The sequence below is a fragment of the Colletotrichum navitas genome (assembly GCF_030913465.1).
Source record: "Colletotrichum navitas strain CBS 125086 chromosome Unknown LY79scaffold_85, whole genome shotgun sequence".
In the NCBI taxonomy this organism is placed as follows: Eukaryota; Fungi; Ascomycota; class Sordariomycetes; order Glomerellales; family Glomerellaceae; genus Colletotrichum; species Colletotrichum navitas.
Genome location: NW_026850631.1, coordinates 1 through 25728, shown reverse-complemented (window position 1 = coordinate 25728; position 25728 = coordinate 1). Strand labels below are relative to the sequence as shown.

Here is a 25728-nt window from a genome sequence, read left to right as displayed (position 1 = left end):
ACAGCCCGAAGACCGACGGTCCAGAACAGACGATGGGTTTCAAAAGACACGATGACACTTTTGACGGACCATTTCAGTCTGACGAGTTTGACATGTTCTGGTTCTCCCCCCCTCGAACCCATCCTTATCTCGTCCTGTTCATCGTCATCCTTTCCAGTTGCCCTCCCTTGCTTCCGAGAGGTAGAAGCCCACCGCAAAAATGGAAGGCTACGGCATCTGCAGCAGGGTAGGCCCACCTGCTCTGGCATACCCACACACCAGACGGAGGACCTGCGCCTAGAAAGGGGTTAAACGGACGCAGGGGCACATACATACCTAATTAGTTAGTTCAAATACTATCTACTCGGTATAGTAGGTACTGACACTACTCCGTACTAAGCAAAGAGGCTACCACACCAATGGAACGGCACCTGTCAGTCGTTACTTCGTAGAGGCAATGGGGCAGTGTTTTCCGCCCTCAGAGGTACGGATATGGCCGGGCTATTTTCCTCACCCCTATCCCTGCCCCCTGTTCCATGTCCGTATGCCGCCATTCTCAACCCTGTCACTCTCCGGCAGGCAGGGGACCAGAGCCACATCGGTCCCGTTCCACGATGCGTTCATCCACCTCCCTTACCGCCAAGAACCGACCTCGTCCACCTGTAACCCTCTAACCTTCGAACCGCTCTTTCTTTCTTTGATCTTGGCTTACCTTCGAAGGCCTTGCTTTTCGTGTGTGTCTAAAGTGCTTTTCACCAAGGCGGCCTACCCAACAACATCCTCGATACACTTAACGGCTACAGCCGTATGACCGGGACGCAACACAGCCTTTGCCGCAGGCTTGCGTAAGCGGGTTGTCTCCGCAGTCATTGAAGGGAGGGTGGTTTCGTTGGCAGAAGGCACGCCGCCCTCCACACCAGCGTCCACGGGATCCAGCGATGCGCCCTGTCGAGGATCGAGGATACGCACTTCGCCGTTCGGATGCCCAGCACACATGCGCAAGTCGCTAGGAGACACGCCCTTGGGCAGCTGGGCCACGTCGACGTTCAGGACGCCAGGGTTGCCCGCAGATGGCGGCAGCAGCGCGAGCATCTCCCGAGCCCGGCGTACCCGCGCAGAAGATGTCTTACATGGGTCTTCATGCTTTCTCTCTAACCGTCAGCACATTACACACGTAGGCTCCGCCTGGAGGGACGGCTGCATTGGGAGCCCACAAAAAAAAAAAAAAAAAACAGTAGTGTCTTGCTTGGAACCGCGTCTCCCTCTACGTCGTCTCGCCAATGCCAGATAAGAGCAAGGGATAAGGAGAGCCAGGCTGAAGCCTCAAGGCCCCTGTGACAAGTCAAGGAGACAATGTTATCATTATTCATGTACTAGTAAGTAGTCGGTCTAAGAAAACACCACACCAAGTCTCAGTTACCCTCTTTCTCGTTCTTTAGAAGCTCGTGGGTTGCCACGTGTGTCTTGGAAGTTTAACAAAGTGGCGAAGTGGTCTAACACTTATAGAGAGTCCCAAAATCCACCAACTCCCCGAGCTTGTTCTTAGGATCAAGTGTAAACAAAAAGGGCTCAGATTAAGAAAAACCACGTCAGTGGAACACCATTTGCTTCCAGGGCCTGAGGCTCCAGCCTTGGGTCGTAGTTAACAACCTTTCCCGTGCTCTTATGGCGGAAAAAGTCGAACAAGGTAGGGTCGTCTGGAGTTGGGCTCTTGTTGAATCGTTCCCATTCATCCAAGGGCAACAGTCTGGGATCTTCCGCTGTCCTCTCTTTCGTCTCGGTATTGACGAAATTGAGAAATCGCCGGTCGCCAATTCCCCAGGCCGCAATCCCTATCCATGGTTTGGGCAGAGGCCCAAGCAGTGATACGGCATCTTCGAGCCCGTACACAAAGCACTCGCCAATCACCGAGAAAGTATTGCTTTTCTCCCTCTCATCCTTCGCATCGGCATCCGTGCCTCTGGGACGGAGGATGAGAGCATTAGGACAGCCAAGGGGGACAGCAACAATGTCTCCCAGTTGGGTGTTGTGAGGCGCCAACCCTATATAGCCATCGTCAGTCCGAAAGAACAGACGGTCGGCACAAAGCTGCAAAGCATCTGAAACATCCTGTCTCGGGGCAGGAGATGAAGAGAAGCGACTTTTGTGTGATTCGGCAGAAGACCACTCCGCTGTTGCCGGCTTGCGGAAGAGAACTTCATCGTCATCGAAGTCCTGCCGCGCCCATTCGGTCACCGAACTCACGATCCAGTCGGGCTCGCGTTCTCTCAACCCATAAGAGGCCAGTGTGATTGCATACGCTTTTCGTAAAGGCTCGCCTGTGGGGCCATACGTCGCGCTGTCCAAGTCGGCGGGTTGCCACTGTCTTATGTGATGAATCGCGTCTCGGCGATCTTCTAGTCGTGAGGACAATGGCTCAGTGACATGGCAAACGCTTCCAAAGCGCACCCCTAACAGTTCGAGAAGGTGGGAATTATCTAACGAATAATGTACAAGTCAGCAGTTGCAGATATTGAAGCAGTGCGGTACCTGATGTACAGCTGGCCTGGAGAAAGAAGCACAAGACCGCAGTGAGCAACTACACTGACCTTCAGAATGGCGATAGTGAGCGCGCGATGTGGATGTTACAAACTGAGAGGGGATGTACGACTCGCCCGGGCACTCAGAGAACCAATCCGGCACCCACGAAGGCCCTTCAGGTATCTTTCTTTCACTCTTGGGGGTAAAACAGTTGTGGAAGTGCTCTAGACGCTGTGTTGTCTTGGCGTGGGTGAGAGTTGCCATCCTGTAGACGTTGTCGGCGGTGTTGGCTGCTTCGTAATCGACCTTGATACCCTTCGCAAACTTGCTGGGGGCAAGTCCAAGCAGTCCGTATATCTTGTCTCTGGGGTCTGTGCACTCTTTATATGCCCCACGGTAGAGCAGTCTGGGCAGGGCCATGGTCCAGAATCGCGACAAAGTGCCGTCTACCTGGGTCATCTGCCATCGGATGCCAGGCGGGAGTTGTGTCTTACAGTAGAGGCAATACTGCGCTTCCGAGAAGGAGGTAAGGGCTATTTTATCGTGGCCAGCCTGCAAGAACGCTCCTGGGTGTATTTCCTGGACAACCCAGAGCCGGTTGAACCATGGCCTCCTCATCAAGGAGATGATGGCATTCCAAGTTTCTTCCGAATACGGCAATTCGAAGTCTGGATCGTACCACTGCTCCTCCTTCGTGTGGGGTGCCGGAAATAGCAAGCCTGTACCCCCCTCACTTACAACCTGGTCGCCCAAGTATCGTAAAGCCTCGAAAGCATGAGTGCTTCCATCACCTTCAGTTCCCAGCCAGGCCGTTCCCGTGTAGGCATGCAGATAAATCTCACCCATGCGCGGAACCTGTTGACCCATCTCGAAATTGTCAGACTGGTTCAAGCAAATGGCATCGATCCATAAGTTTCGCTTATTCTGGGAGTATCTAAGATATCGAAGTACCGTGATGAGGCTCTCGGTTACGGCCAGACGGGCCAGCCCCTCTTTGTCAGGACGGTCAACCGTGATGACCGCTGTCTTTGCAGACGAGCCCCAGACGTACGAAAGCGTCTCATATTGCGGAAAGGACGCGTCCTTTGGCGGAACTTCGTACTGAATGGTCCTTCGCGGGTGGAGCTTGGTTCGCGGGTGTTCCCACTGGGTTTTTCCCGTCTTCATATCTCTGAAGAAGAACCTGCGATCGACAATCTTGAACACGAAGTTAGCGATGAAATCGCAAAAGCCGCCGGGCTGTTAGCTGTGTAGAATGTGGTAGACCAACGGTCTGAAAGGCTTCCCAATCAGGAGGGAGTTCCCTCCTGACCTCGGCCAACGTCGTCTTCCACACCTTTCCTCTCTGAGGCGGTGGGGTGAGCCTAATGTGGTGGATTCGGATGATGATGTCGTCGTCAAATTTGCCAGGCAGTAATTCGACGATTCGTACATCTTGGCTAGGGTCCTCTAGTGGAGTGTACTTATAGTCGGGGAGGTCTTCTAGTCGCGAACGCTCTTCTTCAGACAGGAGCACTAGCTGGCTATTGTCCGTCTCATAGTTCTTCGGGTAGACGGTGCACCAGCGCAAGAACCGCGCCCAGAGCGGGTGATCAACATATGCTAGCTGGTCGTCAGGATCCATGGTACAAAAGACCCAGGGGGCTTCGGATTGAGCGGCCAACGCCACGGGAACAAGGTAGCGTTTGGAGGCCCCACTGCGGTACGTGAGAGAAAACGGTTCCAAAGCCAGTGGGACAGAAAGCGAGGAGAATTCCAGGCCCGGATTTGCTCAGTTTTATTCTACCCGCTACATCAGCCAGCCTGGTCTGGCAGACCGTCTACCAGCCTGATATGAAGTGGTGGTGGCAAGAACCCCGCACGGGGGGCAGGATTTCGATCCTTCTGGTAAGACGTTTGCGATTTCCGAGCCAATGATGAGAGCTCGCCTTAACAGGAGGTTGTCTGGCTTGACGGTAAGAATATGTGCTGCGTCTGATGCCACCAATGATGAGACAGCCCTCCGTGTCAGGAGGGTACCTAGCTGCATCGTCATACAAATCGAGAATGGCTGGCCAATGTACGAGTGCCGAGCCGGTCCTGAACGTGGGGCCGGCGGCGGCACGTTCTGCTACGCCTTATATTATAGAAGAACCGTATTATGTCATTGAATGTCGATGTGGACGAACTAAGGATGTTATCGGTCATCGACAGACAATGACTCGGACGAACACGGTGCGTATAGGTCAGCTCCCACAGTACCTCCGAAGTCCAGTACTATCTGGAGCACGTGGGCCCTGCGTTGGGCTGCCCAAGACGATACGCATTCTTCGCAAGCAGTAACATCTGATAAATGCTAATAGATCAACGTGATTTATAAGTTATTCGGCCTGTGGGTAGTTGCTACCGCTCACGCTACTCTACGTCGATATACAATATACGCATACATATAATCAGGTATGACATTTGACAATTGACACTTGAAAGATGACATGACGACCAATCTTCTGAATACTTAAGCTGCTAACCCTGGTAGACGGCTTAGCGCAGGGAGACAACATACTATGTGGATCCTGTTCCGCTTTTACCTTCGTCAAAACAATGGCAAATTAACTTTCGAGATGCATACACAAGCAAAGAGTAAAGAGTAATGAGTGTCTTGTTTGAGCAACAATATAGTCCTGTGCTGAATCGCAATTGGCCAAGCACCAGGCGCCCCCCGCTAGCTTAGGATATAAAGCTCTTGCGTAGGTTCTAACTAAGTGGATATCGCCAAGTCACAGACAAAACTCTTTTACTTTTCTTATTCCTACTTTCAAACAGAAGCCATCATAATGGCGCCCGGCGGGAAAACGAAACCCGCCCTCACCGGCGTGCCAGAGACCCTACTTGGTACAGTCCTGTCCAAAGCCGTCGACGCCACTAGCCCGTCGCCAATCCTCAGGGACACTTGGGCAGCAGAGATGCTGACAAAAATCGATTATGACTTCAACCGCCTGGAAGTACCTGGATGGATGCAGGCTTGGGCGGTCCTGCGTAGCCGCGACTTTGACCGCTGGACGTCCGAGTTCCTAGACCTACACGCCCACTCGCCCAACGGCGCAACGGTGCTGCATGTTGCGTGCGGCTTGGACACTCGCGCGCTACGTCTGCGGCAATACTTCTCCCGGATGCCGTTGCGCTGGATCGACGTTGACCTGCCAGATGTTGTCAAGCTGCGCAGGGAGCTGGTGCCAGATCCTCTTGTCAACGGAAATGGCAGTACCTACGAGATGCAAGCTTTGTCAGCCACAGAAGCTGGTTGGTACCGGGATATACCGGCTGACCGCCCAACCGTGATTGTGATTGAAGGGCTCAGCATGTACCTGGCCGAAGAGGAAATGCGAGGATTGGTACACGGGCTAGTAGACCACTTCAGACAGGGGCAGCATCAGCATGGCCATCTGATATTTGACGCAACCAACTCCTTCGTTTTGGCCGCGCAGGGTTGGCTAAAACCTATTGTCAAATCGGGCAGTAGGTTCAATTGGGGGTTAGATAATCCCCTATCTATCGAGGCATGGGCCGAGGGCTTGACCTTGCGGGAGGAGTTATTGCTTACTGGTCGGCCGCTAATCAAAGAACTACCGTGGACGATTCGGCTTCAGTACGCTATGGCTGCTAGCTTGCCTTGGTTCTACGACTTCCAGCGGATGATGAGGTACAGTTTCTAGTATAGTTGTTACAACACTGTCTGAAGCTGCTGACAGTTGCTTGAAAAAAATGTCTTGCCTGTAGTCTAAACCCCCAGTAGCCATCAATAATGAGACCTTTGGACATCAGTAGCTCTTCCCTGACACCCGGTAAAGTTAGAAGGGAGTTGGAACGATCCGGCCCCAATGCGAAGAGCGCCGCTTTGCATGTTGAAGATTGCCGTCGCGACAATGTATTCGACCCCGAAAGCACCATTAGACCGACGATTAGGTCTTTTCTTGAGCAATGAAGACACTGTTCTCAAAGGCCTGGAGAAGTTTTGTCGGCAATGCATGTACTTGTATTCTCGCTTGGCTGTCGGTTCCTCTGTTGGAGCCCGGCTTCTGGGCTACCTCGTAACTATGAATCGCTGTCTGTCGCTTGGCGCTTAGCTATCTATCCCCAAAACCTCTGCGGCCAACGCCGTAAATATCACATTCTTAGTCCACTTGGCCTCGTACCACCCGAATGAGAAACATTAATCGTGGTAAAAAAGAGTTTGCGCATGCTGCAGACATGATTATATCTCGATTGAAAACAATGGTATCGACACATCAGCCTCCTTGGGCTCCCCAGCAGTCGCAGCACCGACTGGGCGAAGAGTTACTCATACAAGACGAGATCCTTCGCTCGCAAAAAGTTCTCCGCTTCTCTCAGTAAGAAAACACACTGGTATCTTTTATACAATATGGCTGGCCGGCGTACCTACATCCATTTCACACTGCTCAGGCACACTCTGCAAGGAGCGCCCTACCGCCTCATTAAGCGTCATATCTATATACATATCCCTCACATGTCGGCACGCCGGTAACAGCCATGGTTTTGATTTCCGCCCTGCGGTCTCGGCCAGCTCGTCCGGCGTCTCTTCAGCGGCCTGTCCTACCCTGTTGGATGCCCCCGGGGATGGTAATGAGAAAGTTAACCAAGTCCACCGAGTTCCCTCCACCGAGAGTGACGTTCAAGGCCTGAGTTGGCGTGATCCCACCGTTTTGTTGCCGGCTACCCTGGTCCGCAGTAGTGAAGAAGCGCTGTAAGAGAGATTGCGCCGTCGTTGCCGCCGTCAAAGTCTGCCGTTCCAAGATAAGGAGAACCGAAACGCGGGCAAAATCAAGCGTCTCTTCAGTAACCGTAAATGTAGGCCTGGGAGGTGGCGGAGAAGATAATGGGATCGAGGGGACAAGCGGCCCCTGGGTGGTTGTTGTGGTCGTTGCTCTCGTGGTAGTCGTTGTGGGAACGGTTGGTGCTGGCGGAGGGGGCACCGAAGATGTCGTCGTCGTCGTCGTCGTCGTCGTCGTCGTCGTCGTCGTCGTCGTCGTCGTCGTCGTCGTCGTCGTCTCGGGCAGCGGTGTTGGAGAAGATATCGGCAGCGGCAATATAGAGGATATTGGCAGCGGTGATGGAGAGGACATCATAGGGATCGTGGCCCACATGGTCGAGCTGACGGCGCTGATAGTTGTGACCCGGGGAGGACGCGAGAGGGTCGTAAATCCGCCCTGGATGTCTGGCGATGGGAGGGTCAGGATGCTAGGCACACCGACGCCCAACGTGAGGGTGAGCGCTTGTCCGGGCAATAGGGTAATGATCTGTATGGGGACGGCGACATTGTTAACCACACCGGCGTCATCGGTGCCTACGCGAGACGAGCGTCCGTCGAACGTGACGAGCGAGTTTTGCGCAATGCATGAGAGGTTTTCACTGTTCAACTTGGCCAAAATGTCGGTTCCGTCCAGCGGGATTGAGAAGTTCGTCTGAGCTTGTTGAAGCAGCCGCGGAATCGCTTGACCAAGAGTGACATTACTCAAGCTGGTCGGGGTACCATTCCCTTGGAGGCTGGTGGTGGTGCATCCCGTTGCTCCGGCCACAGTGCAAGTCTGCCCGGTAAACCCATTGATACAAATGCACGAGCAAACGCCTTGGGATATGACATTTGTTCCGCCATTTTCGCACTTGAGCTGGTTTTGACATTGCGACAAAGCCGGTTCCGCTGGAGGATTACTAGCCCGATTGCGCCGGAAGACGAGGAATTCGAGGGGGACGACAATGGCCGCCGCGATAAGGCCCAGGACGATGACGACAATGACAATAAACGCCCACAGAGGAAGGCCGCAGCATCTTCGGCGACGCTTGGTCGACGACTCTTCGTCATTGGAGTCGAGCCTGGTCAGCGGGGATCCTCTTGCTGCCATTGCACGAGTTACTGGCTGTGGAGTGCTGCCTTGACTACCCGGTGCTAGCGGCCACGAACCGGTAGAGGCTCGCCTGAACCAGCTGCCCCTATTCGGTGGGTTCGGTGGGTTCGGGGGGTTAGGGGTGGTAGCTGCAGGTGGAGGAAATGCGGCCAACATGTCAGACAGGCCAGACTGGTGCTTTTCAACAGCTAGAACGACGTTAGTCGTTGAGTTCGCACAAAGGTTGGAGCGGCCAACTTACAAGACATGGTAGAGATCGGTTCCTCCCCCTCGCGCCCGAAGGCCTTTTCGTCCGGCCACGTCCCATCATCCAGCTCAAATCGACTTGCAGGCCTTCGTCCGCGATCAATCAGGGCAGCTAAGCGGGTCGCACGCTTGATGAGGTCTGGCAAGCTGGTCATGCTACCCCTAGATTCCATTTCTCTGACCGAATCCATATCCAGTTTTGGCGGACGCCGAATGGCTGATAAGCGGTCATATGGCCGTGGAGACGGTGTAAATTTCCTCGTTTCTGGCAGGTCTGTCGCGCTGGCAGCACCAACGGCACCAAGCATCACGCTGGGCGTGAGTGATCCCGAATTGCCCCCGCCCGCAATGGTGGGGACTGTTCCGGATGAGCTGGATCCCTCATAATACGCCGTCCCACTATCAAACGGGCTGACGGGAAGTTTCATGGGACTGGGCGACGGCCGCTGTGGTAGCCCCTGGAGGTCCTGCGGGAATGGATCTCCGCCGCTCGGTGCTCGATGCATCACGATTGAGGGCTTCGACATCTTGCCCACACTTGCGCTCCTCACGAGCTTGCTCTCGTCGCCTACGTCGCCGTACGGTGAACCGCTGCCACGGCTCATCTGGCCGTCTTCGTCTTCGCTAGAATACGCATCGTCGTAGTAGTCGTCTGGGTCTGCTTCGCTGTATCCTGGTGATTGGCTGCCCCAGCTCTCCGGCATCGCGGCGCTGGATGCGAATGAGGTATGAGACCTAGACCGTGGGCTCTCTTCGGGAATCGGGGAAACAAACGAGGCGTTCGAATAAAATGATGAATCTCCTCGACGCGACGATGGCGGCGGGCCCAGGCCGAAGCTTCGCCTTGGCGGCACTACCGGTGGCGGCGCGGCGATGGGCGGGGCGACGGCAGGCAGGGGAAAGTCTGGTATCGATCCGACCGATGAAATCGATGATTGCGTGTGTCTCGACGTCGGGGTAGGCGGGGCAGATTGACCATCCTGGCTGTAGATGGATTCGCGTCCGGTTTGGGGGACATACTGAAATACGGGAGTGTGTTCTTGAACCCGTGAACTGTCCAAGATAGACGGTACTCTGCTCGGGCGGGGCGGCCGTGGCGGCGGCGGGCCACGACCCAGAGGGGGCCTATAGGGTTCGGCATCGGGGTTGCTCGCGGGAGACGAAATCGGTCCAAGAGGCCATTGCGGAATCTGTGTCGGTCGGGATATCGCAACGCCAGTCCCTCCGACCCTGTTCTGTAGTGGCGCAGGTGGTTGCGGTCTCGGTACACGTGAGGACGTTGTCTGGAATGGTTGCTGTTGTTCTGAGACATTGGTAGGGCTGTCTGGATCATTTTCCATTATTGGGAACCTGGTGACGCTCGGCGGCGGGTTCTGTTCCCTTGGGAATCCGGCCTGAGCCCGCTCTCTCGCGCGCCTGACGGATCCTGCAATTGGCGGTCGATCCATATCTCTTCCATATTGGGGTTGACTCATTTAGTACTCGTGAATTCGGTCCAGCGACATCAGAGTTTCGGGTTTCCGATTTCCTGTTTCGGTCCTTTTCTTCTTCTTTTCAGTGTGCCTGCGAGTCCAGGCACTGCACGTGGACCATTCGCTCTGCAATATCGTCGATGACCGTGTTTCCTGCGGACGTCTGAAGGTTGGGTAGTTGATATGGCGGCGCTTTGAAGATTGCCCGAGGTAAGCTCGTATAGACTCGAATGGGCAGTAATCAGTACGACTGCAGCTAATCGGCGCAGCTTCGCGGACAGAAACGACTGGCGGTAGGGTAAATCAAATGAATGACCGCTCGCTCAACTGCAGTAGGAGATGGTATAACTGTTCGAGATCGAAAACAGGACCCAGGCCTATTAGGAAGAATCGAAAGTCGAATGACGCTAAAATGGGTAGTCGAGTGGCGCGACGGAGACGAAAAGAAAGGAATGGAACAGAAAGGGCGAAGAATGAGTGAACTGCGTACACAAGGGTAGCAGGATAGTCAAAAGGCTAGATGGATTAATTAGGGTAGCAGAGAATGAAAAGACGCAGCCGACGATCTATCGTCGAGAAGTCCAAGTTAGCATGGAAAAAAGGCGCGAGGGGGCTGAAAGGAGTAGTAAAGATGGTAGAATGAAAGAGTGAAGCGACACGGCCACTGAGGGAACCCGCCCAGCAATAGGCCCAGGGGGTTCCCGGCGGTTCGGGAGGGTCGCTTCAAGTTGGCCACGCCCCTCCAGAGCAAGGAATACCTAGACGGCTGGGGCCACGGGTAGGGGGGGTTCCCAAAAGGGATCACGTACATTTAGTGTTTCGAGACTTGGCCAGAAGGCCAACGTGATTCGCCCGACAAGAAAAAGTCGTCGTTGCCGTGGACGAAGAGGGGAGAGAATGCTACAAGGTAGCAGGGGCGAATCTTGACAGCAGATTGGATGCGATATGACGGATGAGTGAGTGGCTGTGATGACAAGAAGTGGCAGTAGGGTGATGACATGGACCTCGAAATAGGAACAGGCGTGCCTGCCCAGATGGTTCGACGAACAGACGGGCCAATGCAGTCCAGTCGTCAGCGTACGAATGGCAGTAAGGGCAGAGTGCAGCAGCCAGCTCTGGCAGCGGGCGAGAGAAGAGAACTCGTTAGTGGTGAGACGAGCGCGGATGGGTGCACGACACACTACGGGTCTTGAGGTGCTGCGAAAGGACTGAGAGTGTTTCAGACGTGCGGAACGGGCAGGGTCAGTCCGGCGTCGGGAAGGCAGCACCTCTCTAGGGGAACCTTGTGATGGACGTCTGAAAACTTGAAGATCAAGAGACAATCAGGCGAAAAAGCAGGCCCGTGGGGTAGTCAAGGCTGGAATTGATGTGCGAACTGACAGGCGACTCCGCGTGGGGAACGTCCGTGGAGGAGCTCGCTCGAAGAGGATGAAGAAGTCCTGATGTCAGAAAGCAGGAAAGGCGTCAAGTGAGGGTTGAGTAGCGGGTTTCGATTCGCCTTCTTTGGAATAAGGTGGGGAAAAAAGTTGTCGGTAGTTGGATGTCTTGAGGTTTGTTCGGTTGGCGGCGGTAAGAAAAAGTAAGAAAGGATCAACAAACGGTCGGGTCGATGGTGTCATATGGAAGAAGAAAGAAAAGTCGAGGAAGGCGTGCTGCTTGCTGTATGAGCTTATCCCGGGGGGTCTATCTGTCGTGAGATCTGGACGAAATAACTCAGTGCAAGGTGATATCAATTTGGCTTGCGACCCGACGTGACTGTATAAACTATGACGAGCCTTACTCGCAACCACACACCTGGCGAATGAGTGTTTGAGAGGGTAGGTGAGGAGGACGAGAGAGGTCTGAAAGAGGAGTCGAGGCGGGGGGTCAAGTGAGTATAGAGACGAAGCGAGGAGGGGGTGGCTCCCCAGAGATCAAGAGGACAAACAGACTGGTCAGGAGAGGGCCGGGGCTAGGTCCTGGCTACTCATCTGTAGTAGCAGTACACTGCATCCCAATCCAGGAGTCTGGCCTGGGTGACAGACAATCGTCAGTCATGACTGCAAGAAGTCGCCTCCACTGGCAAGGACGCGAAGAGACCGGGGTCTGTTTTTTATTCATTTATCAAGTTTATTAATTATGATGCTTGTTGTACGCAGTATATTGAACAGCATTATGTGTTGTTCGTTGACCCTTGCATGTCTCTACCATGGTACCTATGGTTGGTTGACGTGCGTCTTTGGTGCAGTCCGGGCCGGAATACCGGTGGGACGCTGAAAGCGCTGTGCCTGCTGCTATCTGAAGCACACATACAGGTAGAAGTGCGATGACTTATCGCGAGGTGCCAAAGGTGGTAATACCTTGCAGCACGTGCGTGGGAATTGTGTCAGAATTGCGCAAACGACTCGATAGCAGAAAGAATCCCTATACTTGGATGCAAGGGCGAGGACGAGGAAATGGCAACAGGGTGGAACCATGACGACGGCAGACATCAAAGCCAGCAGCCCCGGCCAAGATGGAAGAGTTTTGAACACCGTTGATAAACTAGTATCGGTATACGTGATAGTCGCCCGTTCATTTGCCGTCGGGTCCCCAGGTCAACCCGTGACTTGACAACTAGGACGAAAGCGGTTGGGCAGGGCAAACGGCTTGTTGAAGAGGCGTTGATTGGGGCTGTCGTTCAACAGTCCAGTCGGACTACACTGGTTGACGAGACGTCCGCCGAGTTTTGCTACTGGCTGCTTGTATCCGTACAATTCTTAGCGCAGACAGTACTCCGTAGTGTGTACATTAATATAGTAGTAGGTACCGTAGTTTACCGTTGGATGGAAGCACAAGCCAAATTCGGGACTGTGGCTGCTGCTGCCATCACGAGTGTTCCTGGTAAGAAAAGGGGGCAGGGGGATGGTGGTGAAGCGAGTGGGTCGGTGCAGTGCGACATGCACAGCTCAGTTCGGTCTCCGTCAACCTGCCCCCCTCAGCTACCACCCACCTAACCTTAGAATAGTAAGGTAAGGTAAGGAAAGTGAGAATAGAGCCATGCCTGCTTGATCCTGGCGGCCCTCATTCTGGAGTTTGATGGGGCAATGACGAGCGGGGCACGCCCAAGCGGAAACACTAGCGCAAGCACGCGCCGCAGGACCTTCCAGCCCCTGTCATCGCGGCCCAGATGGCCCGATCTGGGGGGGACCATTACCAAGTAAACCGTACCTTACATACGAAGTACTTACTGGGTCTTGATTGAGTCTTTTGTGTTTTTCACCTTTCAGTGGTGATGACGGTAGACAGATCCCCACGGCTGGAGACTAACTAGCAGGAAGGAGTATTAGGACATGTGAACATGGGAGGGGGGGGCAAGCTAGGTACTCGACGGCCCGGGGACACCGCCGGCACTCCACAATACCGGTGCCCCCCCCCCAGTGTCGGAACATCCTCTTGCCGCAACCTGCGGCAAGCCCCAGCTTTCTTCGCTCTTTCTCTACAAAGTACACCTCTGCCAGAGGTGCCGCTGTCGTGCGACTTGAAAAAGGAAACACAAGCTATCCTGGGGCCAGGACCAGACAAATCACACCGTTACTTCAAACACAAAGAAATCGCTGACCATGCTATGATATCGAGTTTGCCATCTCTTGGCACAATCTGTTTCTCATGGAAAATCCGTCGCTCGCATCATGTGAAAGGGTCAGCCTACGCGGAAGCCAGAGCTCCGCTTCCGTTCACCCCATCGGCCAATGCCCGCAACATCTGCACCACTATCACCACCACCGCAACCATAACCGCCGCCCATTCTCCAAGAAGACGGGACGAGTTGAAGTGACACGTTCCTTGAGCTGATTTCTGCCGCGTAGGAAAGGAAAGGAAAACGTGCCGAAAAGCATGGCTATTCAACCCCTATTTACCTACCAAGTACCTTGGCCTGCAGCTCTGGTGGAGCATGCACAGAACTCCAGGACACGTCTTCTGCGCCTTTCGTCGCCCTCCTTCTCTTGGATGTCTCGGAAATCACGAAGCCTTCTCATGGTGCAGCAACCAAACAAGGTATGTCCAGCGGCTTGGCTAGCGACGCGGCGCCGCCTACCAACTCGGTTCCCAACTTCCCCAGGTGCATCTTTTTACGCTATTCATACAGACCGCGTGGCCCAGCAGCGACTCTGTTGCCGCCGACGTCCCAGCGCCCAAAGGTCGTTCGCGTTTGCAGCCATGGTTGAAGTGAAGTCTGATTCAGCAGTTGATCTGCGTTATTGGGTATTCTATACCGTATTAAGAGGTTGAGATCTGGCACAGGTCAGAGGTGCCCCGTATCGGGCTTTATGTACCCTGATATTGCATATGTATCGGGTGAACTGCGCTAGACTGCTTATGGGGGTTTAGAGCGACTATACGGATATTCACCAATCCATACAGACCACAGTTCGAGTTCGGGAGGCGTTTCAGCTGTCACATGCACGCTGCAGACATGGAACAGGGCTTGTGATTAAGCCCTCGGCAAGCCATTTCGTCCGTCGCCCGGGTCGCAATTGGCTGCTTTGGCCAGTACGCCCTGCAGGAGATAACCCTGCTACATGGAGCCACCTTCTCCAATCCCATCAGGGTACACCGATGATCGACATGGTCATCGTCTGTTGTGCATGGTGGCGCTTGCACACTACTACCGGTAGTAGATCCGACCATACGTGCCAGGCACTCCAGGCCACCGGACGACTGATGACTGATGGGTCTACTGTGTACCAATGTCGGCAACCAACAGAGCGCTGCTACTCATCCCATCTCCGGCATGAGCTCCGACCGGCACGAACTGTGATGCGACAATCAGGCACAGGACTATTTGCGTTTAAGAAACTTCAGACACGGCTTTTGTCTTGGCAATCCTTTCCCGCGCGGCTCGACGCCGCGAGGCAGTCGTCTGAAGAGGTTTGTTTTCTTTCTGGAAAGCCATATTCCCACAAACTCGAAGAACTCATCCACTGCTCAGATTTCTAGTCGTTTTGCACTGCCGTGCTTCCTCCTCCACACGTGGAACATTGGGACGAAACGAAACAACAGTACGCCGATGGGCCTGTCGAACCTTCTTCGGTGGGAGCAATCTGCGGCCTGTAGGCCAAACGACGCGTTCTCTATTGACATCCTCATTTCCGGTCATGTCTGTTCGCCACTAATAGGTCGTTCGCTTCCAAGGAAGCGGTCAAAAAGCGGATCATACCAAGTGTCTCGACAAGCCCCATGCGCGGCGCTGCAATAGTGGGGGGTTGATATCGACATATCCTCGACTGCTTAGCTCGTGGGCCTGTCTCACAAATGAAAGCGCACACTAGCTTCCGTAGCCGGTCGGTTATTAACATCAAACCGTCCGGCCCCACAGTGCCGATTAGTCTCCGGGTTGGAGGCGTCTTTGGCAAATATTGAATCTCGACATCACGGTGGACAGCGCACCATCTATCCGCGACGTGGTAGATGAATCTCAATAACGATCGTCCCACACAGATGCCCACGAGTGGCGTGCGCGGGGCCGCCGTGACAGGCTCTTCCTATCCCTTGTGGTACGAAAGACGCATATAGCAGAGCCAGTTCACTTGCCGTTTCCACGCTCTTGTATTGTCGACCTGTTGTGAGGGGGAGGGGGGGAGACGATAAGTCACTTTGTTTTTCCCATGTCTTGCGAGCGTGGCCCTCCACACAGCGGTTCCCGGAGTAGCGTCAACCTAAGCGAATATTCCGACGAGGAGTGGATTGGTCGCATAAAGCCATCATTTGGAAGATGGTGCGCAGGAAACCCAAGCAACCGAGTGGAACGCTGAGTATGCCCGAGGCAGCTAGCAATGCGGGAGGCCCAGTCTTCTTGTCGCGCGGGATAACCTTCCGTCGTAACGTCACGCGGAGGATTTACTTAACCCACTCAGTACACTGCATGCCGGGCAGCCTCTTTCGTGGTGTGGGGTCTTAAGAGAATTTGCTATAACATGACTGATAATAAAGCATCTGTAGTAAAGGGGCAGAGCCGGGTGTATGGGCATGCCACTGTGTTCGTCTAGTTCGGGCGACGACTTGACGCATTGCACACTAATATATATTAGACCTTAATAGGCAGAGAACTTTATATGATAATAACTATAATCAAAATACATTTTTAATATTAAAGTAACTATTAGAGAGCCTTACCCCGGGCCTGTGTCCAAGAAGGCGATCACGGTTTTGAATGTTTGCCCTTTTTGCCGGATAGGGAAGGGGGTGAGGGGCGCACCTTGACAGCAGGTAAACGCCTTGGATGGATGACCAGCCATTGCGGCCGTGCCTCTCTGTTTCGTCCCGGTGCGGTGACATCTCCCGTCCCCCGCAAGATTCTTTAGACGACAACTTTCCGCCCGCACGTGTTCATTCTCCGGCCCACTCCGCCCAAGCCAGCGTGTTTCTTTGTTACAGACTATCGGAAGCCTGTCTGGGAGTACGCTTGATCGGCTTGAGCAAAGTTGCAAGTTGGAAGAGAGACCTGCGAGAGAGTCCCGGTTCCATGCTTCAATCGCCGTTGACACGGTGTCAAGTTGTGAGCGAGTCGGGCATTCCACCGGCACGGTCTGGGCAGTTTATCCACAGAACGCGTCCGAGGAGGGGGATACCCCGTTTCTCACATTCGTGCGCCTCCGCATTTGCAATCAGTCAAGGTTGGTCTGCTTCGTCGAGCCCATCTGCTCCCCCGTCATCATCAAGCTTACAGATTTGCATAACACTCTTCCTGGGTGCAAGACGGCCTCGGAACAAGAGGCCTCCCATTTCTCGAGGGAGGAAGAGGGTCGCATCCGTAAACCCCATGGGCCAGGCTAGACGGTCCTGGCTCGCGAGGCTGAGATCTCTACTGGGAGCCTCGGCTCGGATCGCCTTGAGGAGGCGGAACATCATGTCTGATTGAGATGACCTCATCAGGGCCATCACGGCCGATATCCAAATTGTCACGAGCCCCCCCGAAAAGGACTCGACAGAGGCCCGCATGCCTCGGAAGGGCGTTCGGTGCAGAGGGCGTCAAAGCTGACACCTGTGCGCTGCAAAACGTGACGACATCGCATCATGCCAGCGTCGCGTCGAGAGGCCGGGCCCGGAAGAGCGCGCCCGGCAGAAGCGGGAAGGGTTGAACTGGAGACTGCTTCCACGAAGCTAATAATCGTCGACACTGATGACTGGGTCGTGCACACACAGGATCGTGCAATGCGTTGCTTCCGAGACCGGCCGACCGCGCCGCCTCGGGCGCTGGTGCCCAGACGATAATTCGAATCCAAAGTCATGCTATTTGGACTGGCCCGGAGGCACCTTGGCAGTGGTTACAGGAGAGCGGGGTTGCTCTTTGAAAGAAGGCCCTGTTGTCTAGTCACTGCCTGCGCATTACGGCTAGACCGCGTCGTCAGAATGTTGGCAGTTTCTCACTTGTGGATTTGCGATGCAGCTCCGACACTCCTCCGGAAGGACGACGTTTGGGCCGAGTGGCTTCGTCGGCCTCGACTACGCGTTTGTGGGGCCCGGAAGCCGGTCTGAACGACAGTGGTATGTACGGATGTCCCATCGGCCGGCGGAGGAGAGGCTACAGATAGACGTTCCTTTAGACTGATTGTGGGAGAGATGGATTGCCAAAGCCCAGTCATTCCAGCACAAGGGACTTGCACCCCCAACACAAAAGGCCACCCACCTGCCTGGGACTACATAGCCTGGCGCCGAGCCCTGGGCAGGGAGGAAGGGCGGGCTTCAGTGGGCTTTGGTGACCTTTGTATCACCATGACACGGCAACGGGGTTTCAGAAGAAACGGTAATACCGGTACCCTTGCCTGGGTCGTGGCTCGGCGGGAGATGGAAGCAGAGGCCCATATGACAACTCAATGACCCGGCTGCCCTTCATGCATATCGAACGATTGGCCATGTTTGCTTTTTTAGAGTTTGCTATCGCCTCTCTGGTGTCGAACATGATGTGAGTGCGTGGCATGGTGACTCGGGCCCAAGCCATAGACGTCATGACCTCGAAGCTTAATAAAAGAGAGAGGGAAAAAAGTGCTTTGGCTGGGCCTACTGGAAAGGAGGGGGGGGGGGGGGGGGGGGGTGAGCACAAGGTTGTGCAAGGATATGAAGGGAGGAAGCGTCAGGCGGCTGGGGATTGGGGTGCCCTGACATTTCTTTGAGCCAAGGTAGGCAGGTAGGTGGTTCCGGAAGGGCAAGAACACCCAGCTGCATCGAGGAAGCGAAAGGAATATAGCAGAAGAGCCGAAAGTGCCGATTTGGCGGACGGGACCACAATGTTATGTCTTTCTTTGCGCGTTTACAAGCTCCCGCCACGTTGTGCTACGCCAGTATGGTGCAGGAGCATTTGAGGACAATCCAAAGTGGGTAAGGTAAGAAAGGGAGTTGCGTCTAGCTAGGTAATAGTGCATTTGGGGGGGTTGGTGGATCGATTGCTGTCCATATATAGTCCGTTCATGCATTAAAGTGGCCCGGACTGGTGGAAGGGCAAGGGAATACGTCGAGAAGGGCATTCTTGAGAGTCATGATGAGTAAGTTGGGTGGGCGACAAGACAACAAATGAAGGGGGAAGGAAGGGAAGGAAGGGGGACTGAACCCAAACTGAGGAATGCGGGAGAAGGTCAGTTCCAAATGGGTCGAATGACATAATCGGGCTAGAAGATGTGCAGCAAATCATCCCGTTTATGCCTGAGGCGAAAACACATCCCTCAGCGCAGTGTTCAATCGCCCCCTCCCCTCCCCAAAGCGTGCTGATGCGGACACACTAGCAGCCTGTCCGCCCTCCATCCCGACTGTCCCGAATATCCCGGCGGTTCCTAGCGTGTCCCAAGTGGCCCAAGTCCCGTTGCCTCCAACAGGCTAACACCACTTGCAGCACCCGATCCCCATCTTTTTACTGGGTCAAGGTCCGTCAGGCGCTGCTCGACTTGCGTAACTGCCCTGTCCAGGGATGCGCTAGCAGTGCCTTACGTACCCTGGATCGCCCCCCGTTCTGCTCCACCCATGGGACACAGCACTCCTCTTGTTCTCCCTCTCAGACATCGATCGAAACTCAACCTTCCTTCCTTCCACACGACCATCTTTCGACATCACTTTCTCTACCCCCTTCCCATTGATCAACCTCAACTCAGAAAAGACATCACAGTCGAGTTACTACCTATCGAACCATTTCCGTCAGCGAACATCGGACCACCGGCAAGATGCTGCTGAAATCACTCGCCGCCGCCAGCTTGGCGATTAAGGCCACGCAAGCCTTCGTCGTCGTTCCCGAAATCTCTCAAGCCGACAGCGAAATTGTCAACACGCTCCCTTTCGAGCTCGAGCAGCCATCTACCGAGATGGGCCTCGCGAGCCACCGCGTCAAGGTCGACTGCCCCGGTTGCCCCTTGGCGATGCGTCACTATGACGGCCGCTACCACACAATGGCCAACATCAACAACCACCTCGAGCTGACCTTCTCCATCGACACCGACACCTTGGGCGTCGACCACCTCCTTGTCAACGACTTTGAGCTATACCCCAAGCCCGCCTCGTGGTACAAGGCTCTCCGTGCTCCCCAGATCCCCGACTTCACCGAGGCCGCCACCAAGCACCCTCGTAAGGCTAGCCCAAACACTCCTCAGCTGGGCTACAGCCTAGGTGTCCGCCACGTTGCCAAGGACACTGAGCAGCAGCTCGAGCTCGTCGAGATTGAACTCCAGATCATCGAGGTTGGAAACAGCTTCGTCAGCGATATTCCCAATGTCAGCGTCAAGTTGATCAAGTCCCCCACCGGCAACCTTATGATCGCCAACATTGAGCAGACCGAGACCTCTGTCCCGTCTCGCCAGGAGGAGGAGCAGGAGGAGGTGGAGGAGCACGTCGAGGCCCCCGCCGAGGACTGCACTACCTTCTACTGCAAGTGGCGCGCCGCCATCCTGAACAAGATGCATCGCATGAAGCACTGCGGTGGCCGCAAGAACCACGGAGCTATGCACGGACAGCACCGTCACGGCCACCACAACGGCCAGGTCAGACACCACCACCACACCTGGGCTCAACTGGCCAAGAACGTCGCCTCGCATATCCTGTTCCCCGTGCTCATCGGTATTGTTGCTGGCGTTAGTGTTAGCATGTAAGTGTTTCATTTCCCCCTTTTTGTTCCCCTGGTTTTCCCCCGGTCTCGTGACCCCGTTCCTTTTCCTGTACCGAGCTCCACTAACATGGCCTGTCAGCATCGGCATGATGGTTGGCACCTTTGTCGTCTGCCTCTGGCGTGTCTTCGTCCGCCGCCAGCCCCCCTTCGCCCGTCGTCACTGCCGCCGCCGCGCGCGCAAGTCTGTCCACCGCGAGGCCGCTGCCGTCGAGGAAAAGTCAGGGCTCATGGCCGAGGCTGAAGACCTCCCCCCTTACAAGGATAACGACGAGGAGGACGCTTCCAAGGTCGAGACCGCTCAGGTCTAAGAAGAAGCAAATTCGATCTGGAAATGCTACAACAACAACACCACCAACAAAAAACCGACAACTCAACTGCGAGATCAAACTGATGATACCACTTTTCCTTTGACTGTTTCCTGCTTTGCTTTGCGTTCTCTGGGCACTGAATAGTCCCTAGAAACCCAAAATACCAAACTTCAAAAATACCAAACTCCAAAACACTCCAAGATTGGACAGGAGAGGAAAGTACACAACTCATAAGAAACGGCGTTTTATATTTATTCACGGAACGGGTAGGCAAGTCAGGGTGGATTTACTTGTCTTTATTGCTCATTACGTTCACATCGAGACGTCAAGGATGCTACGTTGGGAGCCGGGGCGGAATGTGTGCTGGACAATGCCAGACACGACACTCTTACCTCTACCCAAATAACAACTTGGTTATCGAGACGGCTCGACAACCAAAACATGCACAAGCACCGTTGCGTCTGGGATTCGAAGAAGAAGAAAAAAACTAGAAAAAAAACTACACCGATAGGCTCTAAATACCCACACTCCTTGAACTGAGAATCTGCCTTCCCGCATGGACGTCGGATGACGCTTTTGTGAATTGCTGCGATGTGACTGTTGCCTATATCCGCCCACGCCGGGTTGGGCATACCCTCAGACCATCTGTTTCCTTATGCTCCCCTCTTCCGGACTTGCCGATCCTCAGCCCATCGACCCCTCCACATCTCAATCCGGCAGTGCCGGAACCTATTGGACCTAAGGACGGCGGGGCACAGACATCGATCAAGGTCGGTGGGGACGGGAAAGAGGAGGGAACCACTCTCGCGTACCCTTTCGATCCCCGCTCACCTTCGTACATTTTGGCTGATTATAACGGCATGAAATCAAACATTCGCACGGAGGAGAGAGGCGGGAGAGGAGAGGATAAAGCAGGGCCGTTTCGTCTCCGCTCTGATGTTGGCTGACAAGTCTCGATGCAGTAGCAGCCCTGTGTGCTGTGGGAGGTTTACTTGGGTGTTTCCCAATCAATAAATGTTTTTTTTATTCAAGAGCTAAAAGCTGTCTCACTTGCCCTGTACCACCATTCGATCTTTTTTGAATTACACTAGCCCGGCTCATCCAATCCCGGAAAGACACATCCTTATTCTGGAAAGGTCGCGGTGCTGTACGATATCTTGGCTTTGAGCGGAGGACAGCCGTACCGGTATTATACACAGAAACGGAAATACCATTTGCTCGCACACGATGGAATACGTCGACGCTCACGGCTGCATTTTAATACCCCCCCCCCCCCCCCCCAAGCTTCTCCTCAGACGGCCACCAGCGAGTCCTGGGGCCTAATGGAGTAGTACATCGTCATGTAGGCGCCATTCTTCTCGCTGAATGCGAACGAGATGTACGAGTGCGTCCCCGTGGTCTTTTCCAGTTTGGAGCGGGGGCTGGCGGCGTTTATGGTCAGTTTCGACGTCCTCGTCTGAAGCGGGGGGTGGGGCAATAAAGACTTACAAGCTACGGCATATCGTTTCCTCATACTTCTCGGCAACGGGCCAGCCTCTCAAGCGGAACACATCGGCCAGATTCGATGCGATGACGGCGTCGCTGTCGGCGTACTGCCACAGCGGCACGTAGACCGTGACCTCGGGCCACTCGGCGCCAGGCTTGAGCTCGAAGCCGTAACAGACGCCCTTGTGGATCGTGTTCTCCATCTTGGGCTGCTTGTCAAAGTCGTCTCTGTAGGGCTCCGGCTCGTTGTGCAGCAGGTGCCAGATGCTGCGGAGGCCGCGGAGGCCCTCCAGCGTTGTCTCGTCGCTGATCTGGCCGCCGAGCGTCACGACATCGCGCACGACGCTGAAGGCGTTTGACCGCGTACGCGCATAGAGCTTGGCGCGAGCGCCCGCGGCCGGGTCTATACAGTCCAGGGCAATCATCTCGACGGGAATAGGGAAGGATGCGTTCTTGAAGTACTCCTCCGTGGCGTTGGCGGAGGGGGCGAGGTCGGGGCCGCCTGGGGACAGGGAGCGGATGGCGTTGAAAGTGAGGCTCTCTGTCGAGTCGCCCGTGGCTACATGCTTGAGGATGGGGGAAAAGTAGGCCCTGAAGACCGTCTTGTCCCCGTCGAGGTCGAACGCTAGAAACGACGTTGGCGCGCGGGTGCCCTCAGGAAGCCTAGCGAGGGCTGCTCTTGTCTCCGATTCCGTCAGGAACAGGGCAGACATGAGCTGCTCGAACCACCGGGTGTCGGCCCCGTGGGAGACCATACGCAGAGCGGGGAGGATGGCGGGGAGGATTTTTTGCGCAAAGGGGTCCGATGCAGAGCCGCCATGGCGGCCCATGGGCTCGAAGGTGAAGCGGATGAAGGAGGAGCCCGAGTCGGTGATGTTCCAGGAGGGCTCAAACGGGGAGCCGTCAGCGGTCAACAAGGGTTTCGCCGGGGCAGCGGACGGGTGTGGTCCCATGGCGGGGACGATGATCTCGGAGAGAAATTGGAGGTGTGCGGCCCGCTGGGCTGGCGTGTACGAGCCAGCAGCCTGCATCAGACCATCGAGGCTCTCAGCGCAACGGACGGCCCAGAAGTCCTGATCGGGCCTGTGTATGTATATTGATTCCTGTGCCGGGAGACAAAGGTCCTTCTCCTGTTTGGCCATAGCCCGTGGAGATAGGATTTCGGCTTGACTGAAGGCCATGGGTGATCTCACGCATCTCGGGGAGAGCTGCAGAGGATACGGGGGCCTGGCGATCGTCGTGTAAGTCGACCTTGCCATGATGGGCTCCATTGCTACGGCTGGTCAGTGTGCAAAAAGCAGAGGATCAGGAAAGGCCCTGTGAGATGAGATGGTGATGAGGTCGCCCAACCGTTGAGAACGGCGGAAGAGACTACGGGTCATTATAACTCTGCTGTGGCACATCTGGGCCAACGGCATGACAGTGCAGCTGAATTTGGCAAAAGAGATTCTGCAAGGCTGATCCCGAAATTACCTTGCCATCGATCGCGCAGGTCTATGACCTTGCGACCTCCCGATGTTTAGCAGGGACGACGGTAGACCCAACACTTGGTTGGTCGAAGCCGGGATGGGTCAATGTGTGGGCCGTCTCGAGGGCATGGCAGCCCGGGATCTCGTGGTCAGCACTCTCAGAGCGAACTCTTCGTACCAAAAGACGCAACTGAGGCTAGTTTCTGGGTAGCTCAACTGGGCGTTGGCCTGCAGCCAGGTCGATGCGAAGCAAGCCGTGCGGCCATCACCTCGTCGTGCATGAGTCCGGACACAACTGCCCTCCGCCGGACTGCCAGGTTGGGCAACCTGACGAGAAGACCCACTGAATCCGGTGGTGGGGTCCGGAGGTGTCCATCGGAGCTGTCTACAATTTGGCCAGTTTGCGAGAGAACGGGCCTTTGGCTGCTAAGTGCTGTTTATTGACTAGTATTCTTGTCACTCGATAAGGCGCCAAGGCCCCTTCTTAGCAATGGCTCCGGGCATTACCAGCCATTGGGTGGCCGAAAAGAAGAAGAGGCAGAAGGAGGAGAAGAAGAGGCCAATGGATATCAAACGACCAAGAAATCACAATCAACATGTCGGGTTGCCAGGCTACCCATGGGCAACAATTAGTAGCCACAGCAAAGAATCCTGCATGCTCTGCGTCTGTAGGCAGTGATACGCACAGCTGGCGGTCCAGGCACAGCGATCGACAGCCAAGGCCGAAGCGTTGTGCGTGCCGGGGAGGCGCAGATAGGATGCAAACGCCACCCAACGCTGTGCTACGCAGTAGCTGCTTGGATTGTTCTTGGCAGGGGCCACGATGGGCATTGGGCCAACAGAAACCTAATTACCGGACACCCGAAAGAGTGTGGCTGTGCATTTTTCGAGACAAGAGGTCGTTAGGTATGTATGAGAGCCTACGAGAGAACCTGAAGGGCGACGGAACCAATCTTCTGGAAGGGCTAGAAGACGGGATGAAGGCTCTACCACACGATGACGACAACAAAGCAGTGCATTATTGGAGGAAGTCAAGGCATCAGCTTCCTAGGGTGGCACGCACAAGACGATCTGTGTACACTACTGCAAAGAAAGTCAACGTCAGGAAAGGGACAGTCATATGGAGCAAGAAGAATGCGGAGGCCGTTGAATGCGGTTGGGGAAGAACCAATCAGCGACACCATGTGTTGGCTGGGTTACGAGCCACTGGGTTACATACCTACAGCCAGTACACTTCGATGACATATACATTCTCTCCTCTTGGTGGCATCTGCGAGTCGTGAGATCATCACTTGGTCTGAAGTGGGCGTTCGAGGCGGTTTACCTTTCTGTTTAGCAACAGCCTGTTCAAGAGTGGCAAAGAAACTGTTTGGGTTGGCTTGGACGGGTTCACGCATGGAACTGGCTTGGGCTTCTGTGCACACGCACAGCCGTCGCTTGAGATGGAGCTGAAGAGGTAGCGCACCCGAGGGGCGGCAACTTCATGTGGCCATCGCAATCATCCACCAGCCAGCCGCCTGTGATGATCTGGCAATCTGGGTAGAGGATCAAAACCGCTCATCCGTGGAAACGAAACACTAGTAGGTTAGATGGAGTTGGGCTCACCGTTGGATGCGACAAAACCTCAGCGTGGCACCTGCCATTTTACGTCTCGGCGGGAAGGAAAGTGAAGGAAGGATGGTACATATTCTGGACAGGCTGGTCTATGACTAATCCAATATAAGAAAGTGCACAAGCGTGTACCAGCCTGTTTTGTCCATCGTATGCTATTGCTTCGATAGTTTTGAAAAAAGAAAAGAAAAAAAGAAGAGATGCAACAAAGGCAAAAGATTATGCAATCGCCGGGAGTCGAACCCGAGTCCCCAGCTATCTCATAGATGGAAGGCTGGGATGATAACCGCTACACTACGATTGCTGTTTGCTGCTTGTTGAATGGTTAGCATGACTAATCGACTAAGTAGGGAGATATTTACCCCACAAAGTCCCGCAATTAATTAGAAGTGGGGCATGTCCAGGTCCCGTTGCTGCTTCTCCCAACCTCACTCGCGTCCCCTCAGCGGCTATCGCGTGGTTAAGTATCATCGCTCACCGCGAAGAGGAACCACTTCGTTGACAGGGGATAGAAACCGGAGAATTCAATACCGCGATATTTCCAACCAAGGATATCAACTTCAAGTCCGTCGTTTCCCGCGAGCCGCATGTGCTCCCCCGGTCTACCACGGGTTGTGTGTCAGCAGCGTGTGT

General features: G+C 54.7%; 8 protein-coding genes and 1 non-coding gene across 9 annotated transcripts; 3 read left to right on the top strand and 6 right to left on the bottom strand.

Annotated features, from left to right (window-relative positions):
- Nucleotides 1–1548: 1548 nt before the first annotated feature.
- On the bottom strand, nt 1549–4123 carry LY79DRAFT_593690 (heterokaryon incompatibility protein; the record flags this gene model as incomplete). Its single annotated transcript, XM_060561591.1, has 6 exons — nt 1549–2021; nt 2166–2456; nt 2568–3189; nt 3238–3423; nt 3451–3696; nt 3812–4123. 6 exons carry the CDS (start codon nt 4121–4123, stop codon nt 1549–1551), a joined length of 2130 nt encoding a protein of 709 aa, XP_060409377.1.
- A 1139-nt stretch (nt 4124–5262) lies between these two features.
- Nucleotides 5263–6346, top strand: LY79DRAFT_567632 (O-methyltransferase). Its single transcript, XM_060558909.1, has one exon. It carries the CDS (start codon nt 5313–5315, stop codon nt 6189–6191), a length of 879 nt encoding a protein of 292 aa, XP_060409376.1. The 5' UTR covers nt 5263–5312; the 3' UTR covers nt 6192–6346.
- A 627-nt stretch (nt 6347–6973) lies between these two features.
- Nucleotides 6974–10402, bottom strand: LY79DRAFT_397003 (uncharacterized protein). Its single transcript, XM_060552985.1, has 2 exons — nt 8641–10402; nt 6974–8587 (listed from the first exon to the last, which is right to left on the bottom strand). Exons 1-2 carry the CDS (start codon nt 10118–10120, stop codon nt 7077–7079), a joined length of 2991 nt encoding a protein of 996 aa, XP_060409375.1. The 5' UTR covers nt 10121–10402; the 3' UTR covers nt 6974–7076.
- A 1799-nt stretch (nt 10403–12201) lies between these two features.
- Nucleotides 12202–12829, bottom strand: LY79DRAFT_567627 (uncharacterized protein). The gene has a single exon (XM_060558908.1). The coding sequence runs from the start codon at nt 12586–12588 to the stop codon at nt 12391–12393; it is 198 nt and encodes a 65-aa protein (XP_060409374.1). The 5' UTR covers nt 12589–12829; the 3' UTR covers nt 12202–12390.
- Nucleotides 12830–16208: 3379 nt separating this feature from the next.
- LY79DRAFT_396980 (uncharacterized protein) lies at nt 16209–17180 on the top strand. Its single transcript, XM_060552984.1, has one exon. The coding sequence runs from the start codon at nt 16359–16361 to the stop codon at nt 16995–16997; it is 639 nt and encodes a 212-aa protein (XP_060409373.1). The 5' UTR covers nt 16209–16358; the 3' UTR covers nt 16998–17180.
- Nucleotides 17181–18173: 993 nt separating this feature from the next.
- Nucleotides 18174–18700, bottom strand: LY79DRAFT_567620 (uncharacterized protein). Its single transcript, XM_060558907.1, has one exon. It carries the CDS (start codon nt 18598–18600, stop codon nt 18367–18369), a length of 234 nt encoding a protein of 77 aa, XP_060409372.1. The 5' UTR covers nt 18601–18700; the 3' UTR covers nt 18174–18366.
- A 587-nt stretch (nt 18701–19287) lies between these two features.
- Nucleotides 19288–20530, top strand: LY79DRAFT_673350 (uncharacterized protein; the record flags this gene model as incomplete). Its single annotated transcript, XM_060564163.1, has 2 exons — nt 19288–20201; nt 20302–20530. 2 exons carry the CDS (start codon nt 19288–19290, stop codon nt 20528–20530), a joined length of 1143 nt encoding a protein of 380 aa, XP_060409371.1.
- Nucleotides 20531–21821: 1291 nt separating this feature from the next.
- On the bottom strand, nt 21822–23196 carry LY79DRAFT_525103 (aromatic prenyltransferase; the record flags this gene model as incomplete). Its single annotated transcript, XM_060555694.1, has 2 exons — nt 21822–21951; nt 22019–23196. 2 exons carry the CDS (start codon nt 23194–23196, stop codon nt 21822–21824), a joined length of 1308 nt encoding a protein of 435 aa, XP_060409370.1.
- Nucleotides 23197–25317: 2121 nt separating this feature from the next.
- LY79DRAFT_t239 lies at nt 25318–25399 on the bottom strand. The gene has a single exon. It is a non-coding gene; the product is annotated as a tRNA-Gly (tRNA).
- Nucleotides 25400–25728: the final 329 nt, after the last annotated feature.

Coding starts and splice junctions, on each gene's coding strand:
- LY79DRAFT_397003 (XM_060552985.1), bottom strand. CDS start 10,120: ATGAGTCAACCCCAATATGGAAGAGATATGGATCGACCGCCAATTGCA. Junction 8,588..8,640: donor ACCGATCTCTACCATGTCTT/GTAAGTTGGCCG, acceptor ACGTCGTTCTAG/CTGTTGAAAAGCACCAGTCT.
- LY79DRAFT_567632 (XM_060558909.1), top strand. CDS start 5,313: ATGGCGCCCGGCGGGAAAACGAAACCCGCCCTCACCGGCGTGCCAGAG.
- LY79DRAFT_396980 (XM_060552984.1), top strand. CDS start 16,359: ATGGATGACCAGCCATTGCGGCCGTGCCTCTCTGTTTCGTCCCGGTGC.
- LY79DRAFT_567620 (XM_060558907.1), bottom strand. CDS start 18,600: ATGCCCTTCTCGACGTATTCCCTTGCCCTTCCACCAGTCCGGGCCACT.
- LY79DRAFT_567627 (XM_060558908.1), bottom strand. CDS start 12,588: ATGTCTGCCGTCGTCATGGTTCCACCCTGTTGCCATTTCCTCGTCCTC.